The sequence below is a fragment of the Arachis stenosperma genome, chromosome 6 (genome assembly GCF_014773155.1).
Source record: "Arachis stenosperma cultivar V10309 chromosome 6, arast.V10309.gnm1.PFL2, whole genome shotgun sequence".
NCBI classification, from domain to species: Eukaryota; Viridiplantae; Streptophyta; class Magnoliopsida; order Fabales; family Fabaceae; genus Arachis; species Arachis stenosperma.
Window position 1 is genome coordinate 102,985,925 of NC_080382.1, and position 26,401 is coordinate 103,012,325.

The following is a 26,401-nucleotide window of genomic DNA, read 5'->3' on the forward strand; positions in this document are numbered from 1 at the left end:
TCACAATCTAAAAAGGTTCACCCAATTATGTGTCTGTGGCATGTATGTATCCGGTGGTAATACTGGAAGACAGAGTGCTTTGGGCCACAGCCAAGACTCATACACTAGCTATGTTCAAGAATCAATATACTTAACTAGGAGAATCAATAACACTATCTGAGTTCTGAGTTCTTATAGATGCCAATTATTCTGAACTTCAAAGGATAGAGTGAGATGCCAAAACTGTTCGGAGGCAAAAAGCTACTAGTCCCGCTCATCTAATTGGAGCTGTGTTTCTTTGATATTTTGGAGTCTATAGTATATTCTCTTCTTTTTATCCTATTTTGATTTTCAGTTGCTTGGGGACAAGCAACAATTTAAGTTTGGTGTTGTGATGAGCGGATAATTTGTATGCTTTTTGGCATTGTTTTTAGTATGTTTTCAGTATCTTTTAGTTAGTTTTTAGTATATTTTTATTAGTTTTTAATTAAAATTCACTTTTCTGGACTTTACTATGAGTTTGTGTGTTTTTCTGTGATTTCAGGTATTTTCTGACTGAAATTGAGGGTCCTGAGCAAAAATCTGATCCAGAGACTGAAAAGGACTGCAAATGCTGTTGGATTCTGACCTCCCTGCACTCGAAGTGGATTTTCTGGAGCTACAGAAGCCCAATTGGCGCGCTCTCAACGGAATTGGAAAGTAGACATCCTGGGCTTTCCAGCAATATATAATAGTCCATACTTTGCCCAAGATTTGATGGCCCAAACCGGCGCTCAAAGTCACCTACAGAAATTCCAGCGTTAAACGCCGGAACTGGCATAAAATTTGGAGTTAAACGCCCAAACTGGCATGAAAGCTGGCGTTTAACTCCAGAAAAGGTCTCTACACGAAATTCCTTCATTGCTCAGCCCAAGCACACACCAAGTGGGCCCGGAAGTGGATTTTTCTGTCATTTACTCAATTCTGTAAACCTTAGGACACTAGTTTACTACTTATAGGATCTTTTGACATTGTATCCGTACCTTATGACCTCATAACATTTTGTACACGTTTACTTCCACAGTATGAGTCTCTAAACCCCATGGTTGGGGGTGAGGAGCTCTGCTGTGTCTTGATGGATTAATGCAATTACTACTGTTTCTTATTCAATCATGCTTGCTTCCATTCTAAGATAACACTTGTTCTTAATCCGGATGAATGTGATGATCCGTGACAATCATCATCATTCTCAACCATGAACATGTGCCTGACAACCACCTCTGTTCTATCTTAGATTGAGTAGTTATCTCTTGGGTTCTTTAATCGGAATCTTCGTGGTATAGGCAGGACCTGATGGCAGCATTCAAGAGAATCCGGAAGGTCTAAACCTTGTCTGTGGTATTCTGAGTAGGATTCAATGATTGAATGACTGTGACGTGCTTCAAACCTGTAACCTACTGGGCGTTAGTGACAGACGCAAAAGAGTGATTCTATTCCGGTAGGGGAGGGAACCAAACCGGTGATTGGCAGCACTGTGACAGAGTGCGTGCATTAGCTTTCACTGCGCGGATGGGAGGTAGCTGCTGACAACAGTGAAACCCTATACGAGCTTGCCATGGAAGGAGACTTGCGTGTTTGATGAAGAAGACAGTAGGAAAGCAGAGATTCAGAAGATGGAGCATCTCCAAACCTCAACCTATTCTCCATTACTGCAAAACAAGTAACCATTTCGTGTTCTTTTGCTTTTCACAATCAATCCTGATAATTTCTGATATCCTGACTAAGATTTACAAGATAACCATAGCTTGATTCAAGCCGACAATCTCCGTGGGATCGACCCTTGCTCACGCAAGGTATTACTTGGACGACCCAGTGCACTTGCTGGTTAGTTGTGCGGGATTGCAAAAGTGTTATTGCAATTTCGTGCACCAGATTTCAAATTGGGTATTCTTATTTTGGGTCGTGCTATTGTTGACTGGTGTAGAAATTGGGTTATTAGAAATAGTTGTGTTGGCATTTGGTTGTGGGTTCATGTTTTGGTCCTTGTTTTAGGCTTTGTGGTTTGGGTTGGTTAAGTTAGATAATATGGCTTTTTGTGCTATTTTTTTGCTGTTGTGGCCATTTGTTTTTTGATTTGTTCTATTTTTAGGTTCTGGTCCCTTCTTGTGCCTCTCCTGAGATATTTCTCTCTCATTCATTAACCTTTTAGCATTGTCCTCACCGACAGCTTCTGCTTCCACGTTCTCTGATACCTCATTCTCCAGCACTGCAAAGCGAGATTTTTTTTCACTAACGGTAATTTTATTCTCTTTTTCTTTTACATTTCCTCCACTGCTGCTGCCCTCCCATCCTTTTGTTCTTTTTCTGCCACGTGTATTTCTTTGAACCAACATCCAAGGACTGTAAGTTTCTACTGGTCCTTCCATGACTTTTTTATCCCTATTTGTTTTGTGTTATTTTCTATTTTGCCCTTTCTTTCAACCTCTGAATTTGCCTGTTGAGCTTCTTCTTGGTTTTCTTGTGTTGCATTATTCAATTGCTATTTTTTTGTACAGCTCGATTTATCATGTCCAAATCTGCCACATAGGAAGCAAACTTGATGGAACCCTTCGTATTCTACTAAATGATTTTTCCCATTGATTTGGAATTGAGAGACTAGGGGTTTTGTAAGATCAACTTGCACACAAACCCTAGTAAATTTTCTCCTAGCCACCTCAACTTTATTTGTGTCCACTTTTAAGGTTTTTCCAACAATGTTGCCAATTTTTTTCAGCACTTTTTGTTGTAGTATTCTATAGCAAGCCTGGGGAGTTTAATCCAAGCAGCTGTGCTGTCAATGATTGTCTCAATAGGATTGAAATCTGGTTTCCATAGTCGTATTGTTATGTAGTGATCTAAGATTTTCCATGGACCTTCCATGAGGGAAAAATCCAGGTCTTCAAAGTTGTAAAACTTTACTAAAAAAAATTTATTTCCCAAATCAATAACATCTATATTTCCATTCTTTTTTCACATTACCTCTAGTATTCTTTTGAGAGCAACCAGAGAAATTTTTCTTCCCAATAACTTGACAATCAAGGTCTTCCACCAGTTCTTTCTGAGTTCTCTTTTCACTCCTTCTCCTATGACGATGTTGTATATACCGTTGGGCAGTTTCTTCACTGTTATCTCTGAATATTCCTTGCCTTCATCCTCTGAGGATTCTACTTCCCTATTGGCTTGTATGTCCTCCTTCCTTCCTTCTCCCTTACTTTTTCCATTTCTGACTTTGTCCACAAAGGAAGGTGGTGATCTTGTTTCTCCTCTATCTTCATCCATCTGAGTTTTTTTTTTTCTGGTTCTGGTTCAGTTCTACAGTCTCCTCTCTCTACCTCTTCTTCTACCATCCAATCTTCCAAGCGAGGGGTGAGTCCAGTGTCCCCTGTAAACTCTTTCCCTCTCGCTTTTTTCACTTTCTTCATGCTACGATGAATTTGCTCTTTTTTTTATTTTATCTTAGTTCTAGGATCGTAGGCTCGAGAGGCTCCTCCTCTCACGTAGCCATCTCTCATGTTGTTTTGATAAAAATTTCGGCAAACTAAGCAGCAGAAATATTACACTATGATAAAACAAAAAGAAAGAGGTGTTTAAATATCCTTTCAAATTAAAGCACATTCGTCACAAAAAAAAAATTAAAGCACATTCGCGCGAGCAAAGCAAATGTTTGACTCTAGAAAATTTTTGGGCCAGCCTGACCCAGTAGAAAAATAAGATTAAATTTTTGCTCTTTGGGCTAAAATGGTTATAATGAAGAAACTAATTTGTTGGCTTTTTGTTAGTCTTTGACCTACATCTTTGTTGGTGTTTATGTTTTTTTAGTGAACTGCACTTATGACTTATGCACTTCCACTGCCTATTATTTGACCGGCATTTTATTCACTAAATTTATGATTTATCTAGGCTTAATATATTTTTTTCTTATAATTGATTATTAATTTTGATTTTATCCTTAATAAACATATTTTAGAAACATTTATTTTTGGTTGCATAAAATTTATCTTGTATACAGGGGCAGAACTTAGTTCAGACAAGGGGGCCATGACCCCTCCAAATTTTTTATAAAAAAATTAGTAGTATTTTTTTCAAAAGATAAAAAATAGTTCAATTGGCTTAAATGCTTTACTATGACTTAAAGTACCTAATAAGTTCAATAAGCAACACTCCCTCTATCTTTAAGTTCAAATATAAAAAATTAGATATTTTTTATTTATTTAATTTAATATTATTTTATATTTTACTGTTTATTTAATTTAATTTTTTATATGATAAAAAATAATAGAATATTCAATAAGTATTAATATTATTGTATTTGTATAAATTGATAAAAAAATTCAATAAATATTAGAAATTTTAATGTTTGTCCTTCTAACTTCTTCTTTACATATTTTACAGGATATATATTTAAATTTTTATATAAAATAATAATGAAAAATCAAAGAATTGATACATTTTTTAAGAGGAAGACTAATATTTAAGAAGGAGAACATATAACTTTTACAATATCAACACATGTAGATAGTTTTTCTACTTTAATGACTCACAAAGAAAATGAGATACAACCTTTAAAAGTTCAAAAAGTTACATCTAATAAGTTTGACCTTAATTTTTTGGAACGAAACCCTAGAAAATGGCTTTAAATTTGGCAATATCACCAAAACCAGAGAGATGAGGTTATATGAGCTTATCTTAAAAGTGGAACCATATCAAAAGCATCGATCTTGACAATTATTCTCTATCTGACCCCCCAAAATTTTGTTTCAAATTCCGCCACTGCTTGTATATAGGTCCAATTTTTTTTAAAATTTTTTTTCTCTAATTCTTAAGAGTAGTTATGATAATTTAGTTTTAAAAGATCATTCAAATTATTGTTTCAAAATGAATTAAGTTAAATTATTACAATTTTATTAGAGACTTAAACCAAATAAGTTAACGTAATATATTCTTGGAAACAATATGTTTAATTTTCATATATATTTATATCTATACCATTCAGGAAAAATCCATCATAGGTAGTGAGTATAGTTTAACTAAAACCTTAATTTTTATTCTAAAGTATATATAAAAAAAGGTAAAACTCTTGTAAAATTAAGAAAATGAATTCAGCATTTGAGCTGAGAGTAATTTTTCCCCGCAAATTAATTTTATTACATTTTAATTTTTAACGATAGAAGAAATAAAAAAATATCTGTGAACCGACAGGTTCAAAAGGAGGGAAACCAACAACGGCTTATCCTTTGCTTTGAAACACACAACACAATCTCTTCTCTCTGTCTCATTTCAATGGCAGTGTCTCCTCCTCTTCCAAGCCAGTCTTTGGAAGCTGAATTTGAAGCTCAGAACTCTGAATCTCCACTCTTGCAAATTGGAAATGATGGCCTCACTAAACGTGTTATTAGGAAAGGTCTCACTTGGCAAACTCCATTCTTTGGAGACGAGGTTGAAGGTTACCCCCTGTTTTATACCACTTCATAGGCTTCACTTATCTTTCTCCTTTACTTGTTTTGTAGTCTAGTTCATACTTAATTTTTCAGCTTTATCACCTTTTGATATTGAGTTCTAATACTAAAGCTCATAGTTTCATGAATTCACCAATTAGAAAGCATAACGCATACCAATTCGCATGTACTGCGTACCAATTTATCTGCATAGCAAAATGCCATATGTATATTTTAACGTAAAATATTTTACATATTGCTTATGTAACTATGCTAAAGCTAACGTTGTCTTTTCCTCCTTCAGTTAATTTCAGAGGACAAGTTGAAAATGGAGCATCTCTTGAATCCAGTTATGATAAAGGATCCACGTTTCGTTTCAAATTAGGCCAATGTAATATGCACTTCCATACTTCATAATATCTTCATAATGTTCTAGTTTACAAAGTTACATATAAACTTACTTGCTAGTGTATAAATTCAGTGATAACTATTAAAAATGGAAGTTCACAATGTGGATAATCAAATGGAAATCGAATTCCATGCTATTATTTCTATAATCAGGTGAAGTTATCAAGGGCTGGGATGAGGGAGTTGGGAGCATGAAGAAAGGGGAGAGAGCAATCTTCAAAATGCCACCTAACTTGGCGTATGGGGAAGTAGGGTCTCCACCACTGGTTCCTCCCAACGCGACTCTCATTTTCGAAATCGAATTGCTATCTTGGAATACCATTAGAGACTTGAATGGTGATGGAGGAATCATCAAAAAGATTCTAAAAGAGGGAGATGGATGGGCTACCCCTAAAGACGCTGATGAAGTTCTAGGTACACTCTGCTTTTTTCTTATGTTTCCTTTTTAATTCATATAATGATAAAGTATAAAAAATCAACTTTTAGTTAGTCAACATTAGTCAATTTTTTGTAGGGTTCATAATTTAGGGTCTAAAGTTGAGTTTGTGATTTAGAGTCTAGAATTTAAGATAAACAAAATAATTTTAAAAAAGATTAGCTGATATTGGCCGAAAAAGAATTGATTCCTTATCATTACTCAAATATAATTAGAGTAAACCTCAACCCTCTCGTCCCTAACGAAAAACACAGGGACAAAGTAGTCTTTCAAGATTTGAAAGTGGCGTATTGGTGATTGTTTACAGTGAAATATGAAGCAATGCTAGAGAGTGGCATGCTTGTCTCTAACTCTGACCAAGGTGTGGAATTTAATGTAAGTGAAGGTAAGGTTTAGTGCTGTATGTACTTGGTTTCAGAATTTATTTTATTTTCTTAGTTGTTCAAATAAAATTGATTCAAAAGCTCAACATTATTGTGTACTGGATCAGGCTATCTATGTCCTGCCATGAGTGTAGCAGTTAAGACCATGAGAAAGAGTGAGGTGGCAGAGCTAGCTTTGAAATTCTCTTGTAAGTTAATAAAAATTCAAACTTTATTTCAGATGAAATATGAATAATATATTTCCAAGTTGTTACTTTCCTATTTTCTTTGTGCTGTGTTATACTCTCTGCTTCAAAATAATTGTAATCTTGATTAATTTGTTATATTAAAAAGTTAATATATTAGTATATTTAGCCATAGACTGATATTAATTTAACTTTGTAGATGGAATCATTCAAAATTCAGATAGAATCAAGGAGCCTGATGGTTTTCTCCGACCGGATTTCAAGATAACAACAATCAAACTAGAGTTAGTATCCTGGAAAATTGTGACCGATGTCACAGGCAATAAGAAAATATTGAAGAAAATTAAGAAATCTGGTGAGGGGTTCGATCGTCCCAACGAAGGATCTCATGTGAAAGGTAACTTGTATCTCAAGAAAATGAACTTCTGTACATCTAATACATGAGGCTCCTATCATCTTGGTATTGCAGAAGAAGTTGAAGGTTGAACTGTTAGACTCTTGCTATCTTAATTCTTAAGTTCTAAATTAATGTTTTCAATTGTTTGCAGTTATATATTCATGTAAACAAAAAGATGGAACAATTATTCAGAAGAAAGGATCAGAGGAAGAACCTTTTGAGTTCACAATTCAAGAAGGTATACTTTTTCTTTGTCATACTTGAAATTTATGTTGGATATAAAAAACATTGCTACATACTATCAAAAATTTTATAATGAAAAAGTTTAGAGTTCAATTCTTGTTAGCCAGATCATTCTTTTAAATAAAAAGTTGAGAATTTAGTACAAGATAAGATAGATCCGTGTATAGCCTACACTTCAAAACCAAAATAAATAAAAAAAATCATGTGCAAGTAAATATGTTAAATATAAAATTATTCATTAACACTATCAATTTAATTTTGGTTTGTTTTATTTTATTTTTCCAGGACAGGTGCCTGAGGGTCTAGAAAGAGCAATAATGACAATGAAAAAAGCAGAACAAGCTCTTGTGACTATCAGTGCTGATTATTTTAGTGACAACAATTCACAGGGAGAAGGAGAAGATACACCAAACAATAACAATAATAGTAATAATAAAGCCCTTTACTATGAAGTTGAATTGGTTGATTTCGTTAAGGTTAGTTGATTGGGACGAATTATTTATAATAATTACTTTTATTTCTCACTTATGATATGCTCAAATCAAATTTCTTTAATGTTTAAAGGAGAAACCATTTTGGAAGATGGACAACCAAGAGAAATTAGAAGCTTGTGAGAAGAAGAAGCATGATGGGAATTTGATGTTTAAGGCTGAAAATTTCAGGCGTGCATCCATGGAATATGAAAAGGTTAGTTGATTAATTAGTTGGTTATATACATATACTATATACTGTGGAATTATTAATGAGTTAAAGATATATTTTTATTGATTTGATACTGTATAGGCTGTAAAATGCATAGAGTTTGATCATTCATTCAGTGAAGATGAGAAGAGTCATGCAAATACGTTACGGTTATCATGTAACTTGAATAATGCTGCTTGTAAACTCAAATTGGGGGACTACACTGAAGCTTCCAGATTATGCACAAAGGTATCCTCTCTTCCTCTTAATAATATGAGCTAATTTATATAAATTTTAATTTGAAAATAAAGCTTAAAAAAAGTTGATTTTTCAAATATTTTTTTCCTCAAAAGAAAAACAAAAAACATTGAATAGAGAGTGGATTCACTTTCATGTGTCCTCTATTATATATCTCATCCTAATACAAAATCAAAGCATTTGATTATAGATGTTGTTAAAATATAATTATTCATGTGTCTTTTCTTATCGATTTAAATCTTTTAAAAAATTTGTTTCATGACATATAGTATCAGAACTTTTATAACTTAAAATTCTGAAATTCGATTCTTATTAACTTAAAAAAATTATTTTAAGATAAGACAAATAAAAAAAAAGCTAAGCAAAAGATTACGCAAACCAAAAAGAATATTAAATCAAATAATAGTGAAAGAATTGGAATGAATTTGATGGATTCAGTGCACTATATATGTGGTATATATACAAGAGGTGTGGTTGTTGGTGTAGGCAACACTATAATGCAAAAGATTTTATTCATTGTGAACTATAACTAGCTATCTATAACTTGAACTAACTTAACTAATTGATAAATAACAACCTAACACTAACATCTCCCTCAAGTTAGAGCATACAAATTGTATGTTCCTAACTTGGACATAAGAAAGTGAAATTGAGGTAGAGGGAGAGCTTTAGTTAGAATATCAGCTAGTTGATGTTTAGTAGGTACATAAATCAATCTAATGGTGTCAGCTTCAATCTTCTCACGGATAAAATGGCAATCAATTCAACATGCTTGGATCTCTCATTAAAGGTGGGATTTGATGCCAATTGAAGAGCAGAGATGTTGTTGCAAAATAACATGGCCGAATCGACTTGGACTCTAAAGAACTGAAGTAAACCAATTAACCAAATAACCTCACAGCTAGGATGAGTCATGGACCTATATTCGACTTCGGTAGAGCTCCTAGAGACTACTGTCGCTTCTTGCTCTTCCAAGCAATAAGAGAGTTACCTAAGAAGGTATAGTAGCCTGTAGTTGATGTCCTTGTGTCGAGACAACTACCCCAATCAACATCAGAGTATATGGACAGGGTGAGTTGGGAAGCAGCTGAAAATAGAATCCCTTGGCCTGGTGCATTCTTAAGATACCTTAATACTTGGTGAGCAGCTTGTAAATGAGGCATCCACGGGTTAGACATGAATTGTGCTAGTTTAGTGACAGCAAAGGTAATGTCTGACCGGGAGAAAGTGAGGTACATGAGGCGACCAATGAGTCTCTTATATGCAGAAGCATTAGAGATCGGATCACCTTCTTTAGCTCATAATTTGAGTTTGGCATCCATAGAAATTGTTGCTGGCTTGCAGTCCAAGAGGTTAGTGTCTTCTAGCAAAGAGAGTGTATACTTGCGCTATTGGCGAGTTCCAAGCCTAAAAAAAAAATTTAAGTCCCCTAATATTTTGAGTTTAAAAATGGATTTCAGCTTTAATTGGACTTTGGTCACCATATCAAGGTTAGCTCCCGCAATTAGGATGTCGTCATCTATGTATACCAATAGGAATGTTACAAAATCACTAGAACCTGTTGAGAATAAAGAGTAGTCACTCTTGCATTGAGTGAAACCATTTTGTTTAAGAGTTGAGTAAAATTTGTGAAACCACTATCTCAAAGCCTGTCTAAGCCCATAAAGTGACTTTGTAAGCTTACATACCAGGCCTTTCTTGCATTCAGGATGCCCCGTTAGAAATTCCATATATACCTCTTCATCTAAATCCCTATTGAAAAATGCATTATTGATGTCCAATTAGATTATATGCCACTTATGCACCGCTGCAATTCCTAACAGAACTTGTACAGTGGTGACTTTAGCTACATGGCTAAAGGTATTTTTAAAATTGATTCCTGCTTGTTGTGTGTATCCCTTGGCTACTAATCTTTCTTTGTACCTTTCTAAACTCCCATAAGATTTTAGTTTGGCTTTGTAAACCCATTTGCACCCTATGGCAACTATTGTGGGTAGTAAAGGAACCAATTTCCAAGAGTTGTTAGATTCCAAAGCCTCAAGTTCTTCTTTTATTGCAGTCTTTTATTCCTCATGTTTAATTGCTTGATGGTAAAATTGTTGTTCAGAAATAAGATTGGCTTGGTAAATAGAATGATAAGTGTGGTTCAATCTATGGTTGCTGAAAAAGTTTAAAATCGGGTAAGGAGATTTATGATGACAAATGTAGTCATGAAGGTAAAAGGGAGTATGTTTAGTTCTGGGGGATCTTCTAGGTTGGATGGAAGTAGAAGGTGAGGTCTGATTTTCTATAAGAGGGAGTATTTGGGATTAATTATTGGTTGTAGTTAGTGATTGAAGTATCTCAGGTACGGTTGGGATTGTTGGAGCATTAGGCAATGGTTCAGAATCTAATATTGGATTGGAGAGGACTAAGTCAAAGAAGATGTCAGGATGGATTTTGAGGCAATTGAGACTCTCTTCCAATGAAATTGTGTGCTACTTGCTTTAGACCATGCATGGATGGACTTCTTCCTCTATTATAATTTGGTGGAAAACCATGAAGCTTGAAACACTTATCGATTGTGTGATCAAAAATTTCACAATGGGAACAAAGAAGCATGTTCTTTTTCACATTTCTTCTTCCTTTGCCTGATTGTATAGGCACATGCTAATTTCTAAAGCAAGTTGAGTTGGGGTTGAGGGAGCTCCATCGCCTTGTGCTTCTCTTCTTGGACTACTAGGGATAGGACCTAATTGATTGATGGTAGAGGCTCCATCAATAGAATTTGTTCTCAAATTTGAGCATAGGAATCATCTAACCCCATTAAAAAACAATGTACGTACTCGTCTTGTAGAAAAGCTTGCATTGGCCGCGAATAATAGGAATTGGACGATATTAGTTGAGTTCTTCCCAAAGAACTTTTATCTTTGTGAAGTATTGTGAAACCATCATCGAACCTTGACTCAAGTTCACTAACTCCCGCTTGAGTTCAAAAATTCTTGGACCATTGGCATGTTGAAACCTTTCTTTGAGATCATTCCACAGCTCTTCAGTTGAATCAGTATAAACCAGGGATGTTACAATTTCTTTGGACACCGATTTGAGAATTCAGGTGCTAACTATATCATTCACACATTGCCATATCTCGAATTCCTCGGCATTAAGCTTAGGATCTAGACGCGATACAGAACCATTGATGATTCCAAACTTGCACTTAGCGTTGATGGCCCTTTTCATGGCTATGCTCCATGAGTTATAATTCTCTTCGGTGAGTTGTTGAGTAACTAGAGTGAGTCCTGGTTGGTCTACAGAGGACAAGAAAAATGGATTTGCTATGGATAAATTTGTTCTTGAGTAAAGAATGGTCTTTCACACTCGATCTCGTGATCGGAACCCTAACTTCTTCAAATAATGAAACTTAATTTGAAGAAATAAGGCAGCTCTCATCAACTCTCTGGGAAGAGTTCGAGTGTGAGGAAGAAAAGAAATGGAGAAAGAAGAGAAAGAATAAGAGAAAATAGAGAAAAACGAAGGAAAATTGAAGAAGGAAGAATGTGGAAGACGAGAAAAAAATGATAGCGACTGATACCATATTGAATCAAAGAATAGTGAAAGAATTGAAATGAATTCGATGGATTCATTGCACTATATATGTGGTATATATACAAAAGGTGTGGTTGCTGGCGTAGGTAATACTACAATTCAAAAGATTTTATTCACTGTGAAGTATAACTAACTGCCTATAACTTGAACTAACTTAACTAATTGATAAATAACAACTTAACACTAACAAAATCTTGTATGACGAGACATGTTATAGATATAATTATTTATGTCTCCTTTAATCAACTTAAACTTTGAAAAAAAATAGTTTCATAACGGTTCTAATACAACTAATAATAATGCCCTTGATTGTAGGATGCACAGAACGAATGAATGAATTAGTTAATTACATGGAAATGAAGTTTATATTGAATGTATGACGATCGGATTTTCTATCGGTAAAGAAATATAAAAATATAATCGCCTTGTAAGTATAGTTTCTAAACCAACAGAAAATCCTTTCGTACAAAAGTTTTGTTTATCACTTAAGCAAATCCAATAAAAATAAATAACCGAAGTATTCAAACATCGGGTCGTCTTCTCAAGGAATTGCAGGGAAGTATGATTTATTATTGGTTATGAGAAAAGGTATATTTTTGGGTTTTAATGTATAAGATAAAAAGCAAGAATAGTAAATGGCAAGAAAGTAAATTGTAAGGAATTAATTTAAATAAATAATAAAACTCTTGGGAAGATATAAGAATTGGAAATCCTGTCCTAGTTATCCTTATCAGGTGTGATGAGAATTGTTCAGTGCTCCCACTTAGTTATCCCTTACTAAATAAAGAAAAGTCAAGTGGAGTAATTAACTTGATTCCTCAGGTCCTAGTCAACTCCTGTGGGAAGATTAGCTTTAGAGGTAACCAAATTAATCAGCAACTCCCAATTTCAACCACTGCTTTATTTGATAACTCAAGCGTCACCAATTAATTAACCAAAGCCAAAAGAGAAAATTCTAAATTAAATTGACGACATCATAAATAGAATAAAGCAATCATAAATCTGAAACACATCAAATTACGTTTAAACATAAATTCAAATCTAACATGGAAAAGTTCATAAATTAAATTGGAAAAATAAATAAAAGGAACATTAAACCTGAAAATTGAGAAGAAGAAATACTAAATCCTTTAAGAGGAATCCTAATCCTAAAACCTAAGAGAGAGGAGAGAACCTCTCTCTCTAAAAACTATATCTAAATTATGAAAAGTGAATTATGAGTCGTCTCCCTTCATTCCTCCACTTTGCAGCCTTTAATCTGTGTTTTCTGGACTTGAAACTGGGCCGGAAATAGCCCAGATTTCGCTGGGGGCGAAATCTGCCATACTGATTTTTGTCACTGTGACGCGTCCGCGTGGAGCACGTGTTCGTGTTACCTAGATGTACGGCCACTATGACAAATTATCTTTCAAATTGAAGCCTCGGACGTTAGCTTTCCAACGCAACTGGAACCACATCATTTGGACCTCTTTAGCTCATGTTATGATCGTTTGAGTGCGAAGAGGTCAGACTGACAGCTTTGACAATTCCTTCAGTTTCTTGTATTCCTTCTATTTTTGCATGCTTCCTTTCCATCTTCTGAGTCATTCTTGCCCTGTAATCTCTGAAATTACTTAACAAACATATCAAGGCATCGAATGGTAATAAGAGAGGATTAAGATTAGCTAAATTAAGACCAAAGAAGCATGTTTTCAATTATAGCACAAAATCAAGAAGGAGAATGTAAACCCATGCATTTTGTATAAACAAATGTATGAAAGATTAATAAAATCCACTCAATTAAGCACAAGATAAACTATAAAATAATGGTTTATCAATGTATCATGAGAAATTCTAAAAAATATATCGTTTGCATAATAATACAGAGTTAGCTAAATTGTATTCAATTAATTAATGGAATTTTTGTGTATATTTTGAATGAATTTCAGGTTCTAGAGAAAGATCCTTTAAATGTGAAGGCTCTATACAGAAGATGCCAAGCATACCTAAAAACATCAGATTTGGAGAAAGCTGAGGTTGATATTAAAAGAGCACTCATTATTGATCCAAATAACAGGTAAATTCTCTATATTAATTAGTTATTGCAATTTCAAACTCAGCACTTTTCAATTAATATTTATAGTAACTACCCCTTTGAGAATTCTATCATAATCCCAATTAAACTTAGTGCATCATGCACCAAGCTAAAATATATAATTCTGTTGACCTGAATCTATACCATTGGATTATGGTACATGATGCACCAAATTGAGGTTGGTACATCCAATACATTATTTTCCTTTTTTTCCCTTTTTTTTTGTAATTCTGTTTGAATAATACTTAATAATTATCTGTTGCATTACTTGGATTTGCTTATTATCAGAGACATTAAAGTTGAGTACAAAGAGTTGAAACTCAAGCAGAAGGAATACAACAAATATGAATCCAACATCTTCGGCACAATGTTTTCAAGGATGAGCTAGCTAGTTAATTCCAACAAAGTGATGATTTTGTCTTCCTTGATACATATTTTTGTTTATTTGTTTTGATTTAACAATATTTATACATTCAAAAATGAATGTCTATATGCGATGTTAGCCTTAAACGAGACCACAAAAATGCTAAGTAAAAAACAACTAACTTTAAGAATTATACGGAATAACTACACAAAAGCAATAAAAATATGTATTATGGGTCTCACAAAACAAATTGAAAATGAGTCCCATATAGTATTATAGTACAGTACTACATGAAATTATTATTCAAGTATATATGTAAGGATGTAACTCGTATATTATTCAAGTGAAACTAACAAGCTCACCAATGATTATTAACTCAACATCATTATTGTTTAAACATGAACGATGACAAACAGTTATATTATTATTTCGAGTAATGCAATCCCCTCGCTTGCAAGTTGTTAGAGAAATTGACTGCAAGCCTCTAGGTCGCAATTTGGATAAACATAATCTCTGTAATAACCTGGATTTGAATATTTGTCGATGCATGTACCATCTCCTTCGGATTTTTTATTTAAATAAATAAAATAAAAATAATAATTACCAAAATAAATATTTTTAAAATATTTATCGATTTGCGTTCTCTAGTCATATCTCGTTTACAGTAACGAGATGAAATTGTGAGTATCTCGTTTACAGTGTAAACAAGATAAGGCCGAACGACACCTATAAGTATAAGTTGTTTACAGACCAACCCCATTTTGACTTAGCAAACTCTTTCTCCCCTCTTTTTACCCTTTCAGACCATATTTGAGTTCGATACGGTGATGGCACACCAGGAAGGGAACGATGAGAACATCAACAGACTAAACGAGACGTTGCATTACGCCGGGACGGCCGACTTCGAAGTTAGTTGGGTGCTATTTGGTTAATCTAAGGATGTGGACATTGTTAGGATAGTCTCGTAGTGACAAGCAATGAGTAAAATGCTTTAGGGATTGGACCGTATCATGAATTTAGAACAGTATTTGCTTGTGTAAGATTGGTATGACTTAATTAGGATTTGTTTACCGACATAAATAATTTAGAGACATCTGTAGAGTAGACACATGGTAGTATGTTCCTAAGTAGTAGTAGTACTTTGTTCTTAAGTAGAGTACAAAAAGTTATTATTATCTCTTTGTATGTTAAATTTTTTTTTGATTCCGTAGAGGCCTCGCTTTCTACTGCCCCGGTGAGTCAGCTATACCCTTCCTCCATCAGACGCCATCATCCCGTATCGGGATGAGGCCGGATTCGGTGACATGGTGCCCCTTAGGGACTTCACATTTGACAATTCTTTGATTTCGGCACTCGTGGAGCGATGGCGTCCGGAGACGCACACGTTTCATCTCCTGTGGGGGTGAGGTCACTATCACCCTGCAGGACGTGGCGTGCAACCTAGGCCTACGTGCACATGGGAATCCTGTTGGGGGTGCCTTCGTGACTTTGGTAGGTGGTAAGGCACGGAGATGTGGGCTATGGTAGAGCAGCTGCTTGGTGCCAGGCCTCCGGTTGCGGCACAGCAGGCTACGCAGAGGAAGGAGTTGTACACGCTAAAGCAAGTTTGGTTGCGTGACCGTGTCTGCCAGATGCCCCCGACTGACTATCCTGAGACCCTCCGACAGTATGCCTGATGCTATATTATGTTACTGATCGGAGGGTATCTGTTGACAGACAAGTCCAACAACCTGGTGCACGTACGGTGGCTACCGCTTCTCCGGGACTTCGCGGAGTGTAGGGCGTTATCTTGGGGATCTGCGGTGCTTGCCTGGACTTACCAGTTACTATGTTTGGCGACACAGCGGGGCATCACAGACATCGCCGGTTGCACTCCGCTTTTGATGAGTTGGATTTACCAGAGATTTTCTTAGTGGTGTCTACTAGATAGAGGAGTCTACCAGTATCCACTAGCTGCGAGGTAACCAAATATTACTTTTTCATTTCACATTAAACATTTTTGGTAATTCGCATGGTTTGTTACTTAATGAATTGTATATATCTCTGTTATTGTTAGGTTGGTTGGATTGCAACAGTAGAGTAGGGATTAGCATCAGGCCAGGGTCCTGTACTTGAGGGTATCGTTCGACCAGTTACGATTCGATGAGGTTAGTCGTGAAAGTAAATATTTTGTGCAATTGGCTTTTACTTGGCCATCCACACTTTTCTGTAAGATGGTTTAAAGTGTTAGCTTGCTTGGACCGCACCTTGCAGAACTGGAATGCTTATAGAGGGGTTGGACTGAATCAACGACAAGATGACCCTACAGATCAGACTACTGTCTAACTGACGATGGTCTTGAGACATGGTGGGTGCTAGACAACTATGCACTCCACCTACCCTCCGAACCTCCTTGAACACAACAAAACAGGATTGCTTCAGCCATGCGTACACCTACTTAGTATATCGTATAAAGGTAATGAAAAGCACAAGTAAACTTAATCTTACCAGTATCCGAGGTTCTGCCGAAGGGCCACACGGAGGCTCCATTAACACCTATTCTCAGCTTGACAACACTGCACATGGTACTTTAACCGGTACGATTCGATCACCCGGTACTCAGCACTCCTCCGAATACTGTAATTCTTCACACCCCTTCTAAACTTGTGGCCTTCCCGAAACTCTACACCGTTGTCTAGGTTGTAATCATCTACACCCGTGTCAAGAAACGGAGTCCTCTCATGCATGGCATCCAGATCCAGACTGTGATAGTATGATGGAACTGCCGAAAGCGCCGGTATTGGAAGAGGTTGGGGCAGGTGGTGCGGTGTTTATAACCCACAAACTAACCGACAAGTGCACCGGATCGTACCAAGTAATACCTTACGTGAGTAAAGGTCGATCCCACGAGAATTGATGGATCAAGTAACAACGGTTGATTAAATTACTTAGTTAAGTAAACAGAATAGTATGTTGAGTGTTCAAAGAGCATTAAACAGTAAATTAAGAATTTCAGAAAGCAAGTAGTAATGAGTTGGGAATAAAATATGGAGAAAACAGTTAAGGTTTCAGAGTTATCTATTTTTCTGGATTAACTTTTGTTACTAACTAATTTAATTATGCAGGATTTAATTTATGGCAAACTGTATGTGACTAGACCCTAATTCCTTCGACCTTCCTAGTTTCCTCTAAAATTCATTAACTGCCAATTCCTTAGTCAATTAATTTCAATTAGAGGGTGATAATCAATTTCTAGTTTATATGCCACAAAAACTCTAATTACCCAAGAAATAAAAGGATTATATGTCATGTATCCTGTTAAATTCAGATAATTAAAATTTAGGAGAATTTGTTTTCAAGCTGTTGTTCAAGTATAGAGCTTTTTCAAGTTATATAAGAACTCAATTAGAAAGAGGGTCATACTTCCGTTCCACCCAAATTCATAAAATAAAGAGCGAAAACAATTCTTAAATTATAAATCCATGCATAAATCAAAATAGAAATCAATCCATACAAATAGACAGAGCTCTTAACCTTAACAATGAAGGATTAGTTGCTCATGGTTCAGAGAAGAAAACTAGAATTCTGGTAAAATGTACAGAGTTACAATCTGATGGCATCTAAATTCCTATTTATAACTAATCCTAATAAATTTAAAATCTAATTATCTAAAATTAAAAAATAATATCTTTTCCTAAAAATAAGATTTGAATTTAAATTCGAATTAATTAACAAGTCTTCAGCTGATGGGTGGGGACCACTTGTTTTGTCCATTCTGCAGCTTCTAATTTGTGTTTTCTGGGCTGGAAACTGGGTCAAAACAGCCCAGAAATCGCCCCCAGCATTTTTCTGCATTTTCTGCACGTGGCGCATGTCACGTGTACGCGTCAGTCACGCGTACGCGCCGATGGTATTTTTCGCAAGACACGCGGACGCGTCGGTCACGCGTATGCGTCACTGAGCAAATCTTCAAGTCACGCAGACACGTCAGTCACGCGTACGCGTCGATGAGCAAAACTTCAAATCACGCATACGCGTTAGTCACGCGTACGCGTCGCTTCTCGCTGCCATCTCCTTTGATTCTTGTGCTGCAGAAATTCCATCAAATTCAGCCGAATGCTACCTAAAATAAATAAAAATTGCAAAAGACTCAAAGTAGCATCCATATTGGCTAAAAGATAATTAATTCTCTATTAAACTCAACAAATTAGATGCAAATTCACTAGAAAAAAGATAGGAAAGATGCTCACGCATCACAACTCCAAACTTGAATTGTTTCTTGTCCTCAAGCAACCAAAACTAATATAAGCTTAGGATATGAATTTGCATGAGAATGAGAGTTCGATTAAGCTCATGTTTTTTCTTATAGTGGGGTTTACAACTGCAATCCTGAATAGTTTTGGCATTTCACTTTATTCTTTAAAGTTCAGAATGATTGGAATTCATAGGAACTCAGAATTCAGATAGTATTATTGATTCTCCTAGTTCAGTATGTTGATTCTTGAACACAGGTACTTTATGAGTCTTGGCCGTGACCCTTAGCATTTTATTTTCCAGTATTACCACCGGATAGATAAATGACACAGACACAATCTTTTCAGATTATGACTCAGCTTTGCTAGAGTCCCCAGTTAGAGGTGCCCAGAGTTCTTAAGCACACTCTTTTTGCTTTGGATGACGACTTTAACCGCTCAGTCTCAAGCTTTTCACTTGACACCTTCATGCCACAAGCACATGGTTAAGGACAGCTTAATTTAACCGCTTAGGCCAGTGTTTTATTCTTTTGGGCCCTCTTATCCATTAATGCTCAAAGCCTTGGATCCTTTATACCCTTTGCCTTTTAGTTTAAAGGGTTATTAGCTTTTTTTGCTTGCTTTTTCTTTTTTTTCTTTCTCTTTGTTTTTTTATTTTATATTTTTTTCGCAAGCTTTATATTTTTCACTGCTTTTTCTTGCTTCAAGAATCAATTTTATGATTTTTCAGATTATCAATAACATTTCTCTTTTTTCATTATTCTTTCAAGACCCAACAATTTTAACATTCATAAACTTTACTATAAAAAATATGCACTGTTCATGTCATGCATTCAGAATTACAGAAAATACCACCACATTTAAGTAAACAAGACTACTTTAAAATTAACTCAATTTCTCATGCAATACATCACTTCTGTATTTTTTATTTGAATTCAAGCTCAGTGAGTAATACATGAGACATCTTTTCAGAATTAAAGCATTTAAGGGAAAACTAAACTAGACCTAGGATTCTTACTAATGAAGGATCATGCAACAGACAAAGCAAAATAGCAGAAAACCAGACATAACATAGAAAAAGAGGGGAGGAATAAAAAATATAAAAGGAACTCAACCACCTTAGTTATCCTAGTGGTCGCTTTATTCTTCAAATTGTGCTCCTTAGTGAAGATGATTCGCTTCCCTTTTGGTGCCATAGGAATAAACAGAAAACCCTTAAGCGAATCATCAACACCAAACTTAAAGGTTTGCTTGTCCTCAAGCAAAGAAGAACTAAAAATAGAAAGAGAAAAATATAATGATGAAAGAAAAAGAAAGGGATAAAAGAACAAGAGAGAATTATGATTGGGAGAGGGGGAAAGAAAATTAAAACTTGAGCGGCAAACTAGTGAAGTTGTGCGGCGCAAGCGACGCGTAGGCGTGCAGCATGCGTACGTGTGGGGCGCAAAATTTCCTTAATGACGCGTAAGCATCAAGCACGCGTCTGCGTACCCTGGGTTTTGTGTGATTCGCGCTAAGCCAGCCGCGCGCACACACAACTCTCTGCCCAAACGCATATTTACGCCGTTTTTGCAGGTCACGCGTACGCGTCAATGACGCACACGCGTGGTTGGCGATAATTGCAAACGACGCGTACGCGCGGTCATGTTTGTGCGCCAAGCATGGGTCCAACGCCACTCCCGCGCAACTCTCTGTTAAATTTTGTTTTTCACGCACACATGACTGATGCGTTTGCATCAGCGACGCTTGCGCGTCGGGTGCTCCTCTCTCTTTTTTTTTCCGGTTCCTATTCTAAAATAGCTGCATGATCAGAAAATTAGTAAGAGCTCAATAAAAATAAAATAAGTAAGAAAACTACTACTAGGAAAAATAACTAAGGATACGAAATTATAGGGTTGCCTCCCGACAAGTGCTTCTTTATCGTTACTAGCTTGACGGTCAGCTCCTCTAAGGAGGAGGATCATAGGGGCTCAGCTCTTCACCCCTTACTTTGAACTTCTTTCCTGTGTCTCCATAACATAGCTCAATATGCTCCAGAGAGAGGATTCTGGTTACTGTATAAATCCGCTTTGAATTGCTAGTCAACAGCACCTTCATTCATGGGGAGAAACCTTCAGTGGGGATCTTTTTGTTTCTCCATCCTCTGGGTACTTTCTTCTTTTTAGGAACCTTCTCCTTGGTAGATGATGCATTCCCAACACCAAACTTAGGTTTGATGTCAGGAGAAATTTTATTGATGGTTGCCAAGGGAGGTTTGAGCTGTAGATTCTGCTGTGTATCATCAGGGGGTTTTTGAAGGGTTGGATCAATAAGCTTAGTCTGCATGCACCTCTCTTCTTCACCTGTTGAATGTATATCTTTGAAGACATGAAAGACCAGTTTCTCATTATGCACTCTAAGCACTAATTCGCCCACTTTTACATCAATCAGAGCTCTTCCAGTGGCTAGGAATGATCTTCCTAGAATTATAGAGGCATTCTCATCCTCCCATGTGTCAAGAATCACAAAGTCTGCTGGGAGGAAGAACTTACCACTTTGACCAAGATATTCTCCACTAATCCGTATGTAGGCTTCATAGATTTGTCTGCCATTTGTAATGCTATCTTTGTGGGTTGTGCCTCTTAGATTTGCAGCTTCTTCATCACAGATAAGGGCATTAGATTTATGCTTGCCCCCAGATCACATAGGGCTTTCTCAAAGGTGGTGCTCCCAATGGTGCATGGAATTTGAAAGCTCCATGGATCTGGCATCTTCCTTGGCAAGTTATTCTGAATTACGGCACTGCATTCCTTAGTCAGGACTACTGTCTCATCTCCCTTTAAACACTTTTTCTTTGACAACAGCTCCTTCATGAACTTGACATAGATAGGCATTTGCTCCAAAACCTCAGCAAAAGGAATACTGATTCGTAACTTTCTGAAGACTTTCAAGAACTTTGAAAACTGCTTGTCCTTGGTCTCCTTTTGAAGTCTCTGAGGATACGGCATCTTAGGCTTGTACTCAGGAGCCTTTGGCAGTGTAGGATAAGTGTCAAGAGAGTCTGGGAATGGGTTGTCTACACGCTTTGGATGGGCGTTGATGAGCGGATAATTTATACACTTTTTGGCATTGTTTTTAGGTAGTTTTTAGTAAGTTCAAGCTACTTTTAGGGATGTTTTCATTAGTTTTTATGTTAAATTTACATTTCTGGACTTTACTATGAGTTTGTGTGTTTTTCTGTGATTTCAGGTAATTTCTGACTGAAATTGAGGGACTTGAGCAAAACTCTGAAAACAGGCTGACAAAAGGACTGCTGATGTTGTTGGAATCTGACCTCCCTGCACTCAAAATGGATTTTCTTGAGCTACAGAACTTCAAATGGCGCGCTCTTAACGGCATTGGAAAGTAGACATCCAGAGCTTTCCAGCAATATATAATAGTCTATACTTCATTCGGAAATTGACGACGTAACTTGGCGTTGAACGCCAAGTACATGCTGCTGTCTGGAGTTAAACGCCAGAAAAACGTCATGATCCGGAGTTGAACACCCAAAACACGTCATAACTCGGAGTTCAACTCCAAGAGAAGCCTCAGCTCGTGGATTGATCAAGCTCAGCCCAAGCATACACCAAGTGGGCCCCGGAAGTGGATTTATGCATCAATTACTTACTCATGTAAACCCTAGGAGCTAGTTTATTATAAATAGAACATTTAACTATGGTATTAGACATCTTTTGATAGTTTAATCTCTTGACTGTTTAGCCTTTGATTATTCGGTCTCTTGATCACTCAGGGGGCTGGCCATTCGGCCATGCCTGAACCTTTTACTTATGTATTTTCAACGGTGGAGTTTCTGCACACCATAGATTAAGGGTGTGGAGCTCTACTGTACCTCAAGTATTAATGCAATTCTATTTTCTTCCATTCAATTCTCTCTTATTCTTATTCCAAGATATTCATTTGCACCCAAGAACATGATGAATGTGATGATTATGTGACGCTAATCATCATTCTCACCTATGAACGCGCGTGATTGACAACCACCTCCGTTCTACATGCAACCGAGCTTGAATGTGTATCTCTTAGATTCCCCAACAGAATCTTCGTGGTATAAGCTAGATAGATGGCAGCATTCATGAGGATCCGGAAAGTCTCACCTTGTCTGTGGTATTCCGAGTAGGATCCTGGGAATCCGGAAAGTCTAACCTTGTCTGTGGTATTCCGAGTAGGATTCCGGAAATGAATGACTGTGACGTGCTTCAGACTCGCAAGTGCTGGGCGTTAGTGACAGACGCAAAAGAATCAAGGGATCCTATTCCAGCAGGAGCGGGAACCAACCAGTGATTAGCCGTGCTGTGACAGAGCGCGTGAGTGTAGTTTTCACTGCGAGGATGGGATGTAGCCTTTGGCCAGTGTGATGCCTCCAGACGATTAGCCATGCGAGTGACATCGTAGAGGACCATTTTCCAGAGAGGATACAAAGTAGCCATCGTCGAACGGTGAACCCCTATACACAGCTTGCCATGGAAAGGAGTAAGAAGGATTGAGTTGAAGCAGTAGGAAAGTAGGCGTTCTTGAGCCATACAGTATCTCCATTCGCTTATCTGAAATTCCCACCAATGAATCTGCATAAGTATTCTATCCCTTTTATTATTTCTATTTTATTATTAATTTTTGAAACCATAAGCAAATTTAATCTGCCTAACTGAGATTTACAAGATAACCATAGCTTGCTTCATACCAACAATCTCTGTGGGATCGACCCTTACTCACGTAAGGTTTATTACTTGGACGACCCAGTACACTTGCTGGTTAGTTGAACGGAGTTGTGAATTCAACTGGTGCCATAATAATGATTTCATACAAATACAAAGAATATGGATCACAATTTCGTCCACCAAGTTTTTGGCGCCGTTGCCGGGGATTGTTCGAGTATGGACAACTGACGGTTCTTCTTGTTGCTCAGATTATGTAACTTTCTTTTCAAAAAATCTTTTTCAAAATTTTTCTTTTCTTTTTCGTTTTTCTAAAATATATTTTCGAAAAAAAAATTTAATAAAAATCCAAAAAAATAATAAAATCATAAAAATAAAAAATATTTTGTGTTCTTGTTTGAGTCTTGAGTCAATTTTTAAGTTTGGTGTCTATTGCATGCTTTAAAATTTTTCTTGCATTTTTTTCGAAAATTCCATGCATTCATAGTGTTCTTCATGATCTTCAAGTTGTTCTTGATAAGTCTTCTTGTTTGATCTTGATATTTTCGTGTCTTATGTCTTTTCTTGTTTTTCATGTGCATCTTTGCATTCATATTTTCCATGCATTAAAGATTTCTAAGTTTGGTGTCTTGCATGTTTTCTTTGCATTAAAATTTTTTTCAAAATTATGTTCTTGATGTTCATCATGATCTTCAAAGTGTTCTTGGTGTTCATCTTGACATTCATAGCATTCTTGCATACATTCATTGTTTTGATCTAAAAAATTTCATGCATTGAGCATTTTTGTTTTTTTCTCTCTCATAATTAAAAATTCAAAAATAAAAAAATATCTTTTCCTTATTTCCCTCCAAATTTTCGAAATTTTGGGTTGACTTGGTCAAAAAATTTTCAAAATTAGTTGTTTCTTACAAGTCAAGTCAAAATTTCAATTTTTAAAAAAAATCTTATTTTTTCAAAATCTTTTTCAAAAATCATATCTTTTTCATTTTTTTTATTATTTTCGAAAATTTAAAAAAAATTATTTTTTCAAAAATCTTTTTCTTAGTTTTTATATCTAATTTTCGAAAATTAGCTAACAATTAATGTGATTGGTTCAAAATTTTGAAGTTTGTTACTTTCTTGTTAAGAAAGGTTCAATCTTTAAATTCTAGAATCTTATCTTGTAGTTTCTTGTTAGTTAAGTCATTTTAAAAATTAAATCTTTTTCAAAATATCTTTTTCTTAAAACTTTTATCTTATCTAACTCATTTTCTTCTTATCCTTTTAAAATTTAATTTCAATATCTTTTTCAATCAACTAACTAATTTTTGTTTGTTTCTTATCTTTTTCAAAACCACCTAACTATTTTTCCCTCTCTAATTTTCGAAAATATCTTACCCTTTTTTCAAAAATTCTTTTTTAAATTAATTAATTGTTTCAAATTTTAATTTTAATTTTAATTTTATCTTTAATTTTCGAAAATTACTAACCCCTTTTTCAAAATTAATTTCGAAATCTCCCTTCTCTTTTCTTCTTCTATTTAATTATTTATTTACTAACACTTCTCTTCACCTCTCTCCATCTAATTATCCGAAGCCCCTCTTCTACATTCTTCTCCCCTTTCTTTTCCTACTAACATAAAGGAATCTCTATACTGTGACATAGAGGATTCCTCTTTCTTTTCTTGTTTTCTTCTCTTTCATATGAGCAGGAACAGGGATAAAGGCACTCTTGTTGAAATTGATCCAGAACCTGAAAGGACTTTAAAGAGAAAATTAAGAGAAGCTAAATTACAACAATCCAGAAACAACCTTTCAGAAATTTTCAAACAAGAGAAGGAGATGGCAGCCGAAAATAATAATAATGCAAGGAGAATGCTTAGTGACTTCACAAAGCCAACGTCCAAGTTTGATGGAAGAAGCATCTCTATTCCTGCCATTGGAGCCAACAACTTTGAGCTGAAACCTCAGCTAGTTGCCTTAATGCAACAAAACTGCAAGTTTTATGGACTTCCATCTGAAGATCCTTATCAGTTTTTAACTGAGTTCTTGCAGATCTGTGAGACTGTAAAGACGAATGGAGTTGATCCTGAAGTCTACAGACTCATGCTTTTCCCTTTTGCTGTAAGAGACAGAGCTAGAATATGGTTGGATTCACAACCCAAGGATAGCCTGGACTCATGGGATAAGCTGGTCACTGCCTTCTTGGACAAATTCTTTCCTCCTCAAAAGCTGAGCAAGCTGAGAGTGGATGTTCAAACTTTCAAACAAAAAGATGGTGAATCCCTCTATGAAGCTTGGGAAAGATACAAGCAGCTGACCAAAAGATGTCCATCTGACATGTTTTCAGAATGGACCATATTAGATATATTCTATTATGGTCTCTTTGAATTTTCGAAAATGTCATTGGACCATTCTGCAGGTGGATCTATTCACCTGAAGAAAATGCCTGAAGAGGCTCAAGAACTCATTGACATGGTTGCAAATAACCAGTTCATGTACACTTCTGAGAGGAATTCCGTGAACAATGGGATACCTCAGAAGAAAGGAGTTCTTGAAATTGATACTCTGAATGCCATATTGGCTCAGAACAAAGTGTTGACTCAACAGGTCAACATGATCTCTCAAAATCTGAATGAATGGCAACATGCATCCAACAGTACTAGAGAGGCAGCTTCTGAAGAAGCTTATGATCCTGAGAACCCTGCCATGACAGAGGTTAATTACATGGGTGAACCTTATGGAAACACTTATAACCCATCATGGAGAAATCATCCAAATTTCTCATGGAAGGATCAACAAAAGCCTCAACAAGGCTTTAACAATGGTGGACGTAATAGGCTGGGCAATAGCAAGCCATATCCATCATCTTCTCAACAACAGACAGAGAATTCTGAACAAAACACTTCTAATTTAGCCAATGTAGTCTCTGATCTGTCAAAGGCCACTTTCAGTTTCATGAGTGAAACAAGATCTTCCATTAGAAATCTGGAGGCACAAGTGAGCTAGCTGAGTAAGAAAGTCATTGAAACTCCTCCCAGTATTCTCCCA

General features: G+C 36.0%; 1 protein-coding gene and 1 non-coding gene across 2 annotated transcripts; one reads left to right on the plus strand and one right to left on the minus strand.

The window, feature by feature from the left end:
- Positions 1 to 5,217: 5,217 nt before the first annotated feature.
- On the plus strand, positions 5,218 to 14,695 carry LOC130936382 (70 kDa peptidyl-prolyl isomerase-like). The gene is made up of 12 exons (XM_057866446.1): positions 5,218 to 5,440; positions 5,737 to 5,823; positions 5,994 to 6,254; positions 6,584 to 6,661; positions 6,767 to 6,847; positions 7,044 to 7,241; positions 7,393 to 7,479; positions 7,770 to 7,960; positions 8,049 to 8,171; positions 8,268 to 8,414; positions 13,937 to 14,064; positions 14,371 to 14,695. The coding sequence occupies exons 1-12, from the start codon at positions 5,278 to 5,280 to the stop codon at positions 14,468 to 14,470; spliced, it is 1,644 nt and encodes a 547-aa protein (XP_057722429.1). The 5' UTR covers positions 5,218 to 5,277; the 3' UTR covers positions 14,471 to 14,695.
- Positions 14,696 to 25,588: 10,893 nt separating this feature from the next.
- Positions 25,589 to 25,692, minus strand: LOC130938192 (small nucleolar RNA R71). Its single transcript, XR_009069367.1, has one exon. It is a non-coding gene; the product is annotated as a small nucleolar RNA R71 (small nucleolar RNA).
- Positions 25,693 to 26,401: the final 709 nt, after the last annotated feature.

What these genes read in the sequence shown, in the direction of transcription:
- LOC130936382 (XM_057866446.1), top strand. Translation starts at nt 5,278, where the DNA reads ATGGCAGTGTCTCCTCCTCTTCCAAGCCAGTCTTTGGAAGCTGAATTT. An exon ending in CTTCCAGATTATGCACAAAG is followed by an intron (nt 8,415 to 13,936) that starts GTATCCTCTCTT and finishes AATGAATTTCAG; the next exon opens with GTTCTAGAGAAAGATCCTTT. An exon ending in ATTATTGATCCAAATAACAG is followed by an intron (nt 14,065 to 14,370) that starts GTAAATTCTCTA and finishes GCTTATTATCAG; the next exon opens with AGACATTAAAGTTGAGTACA.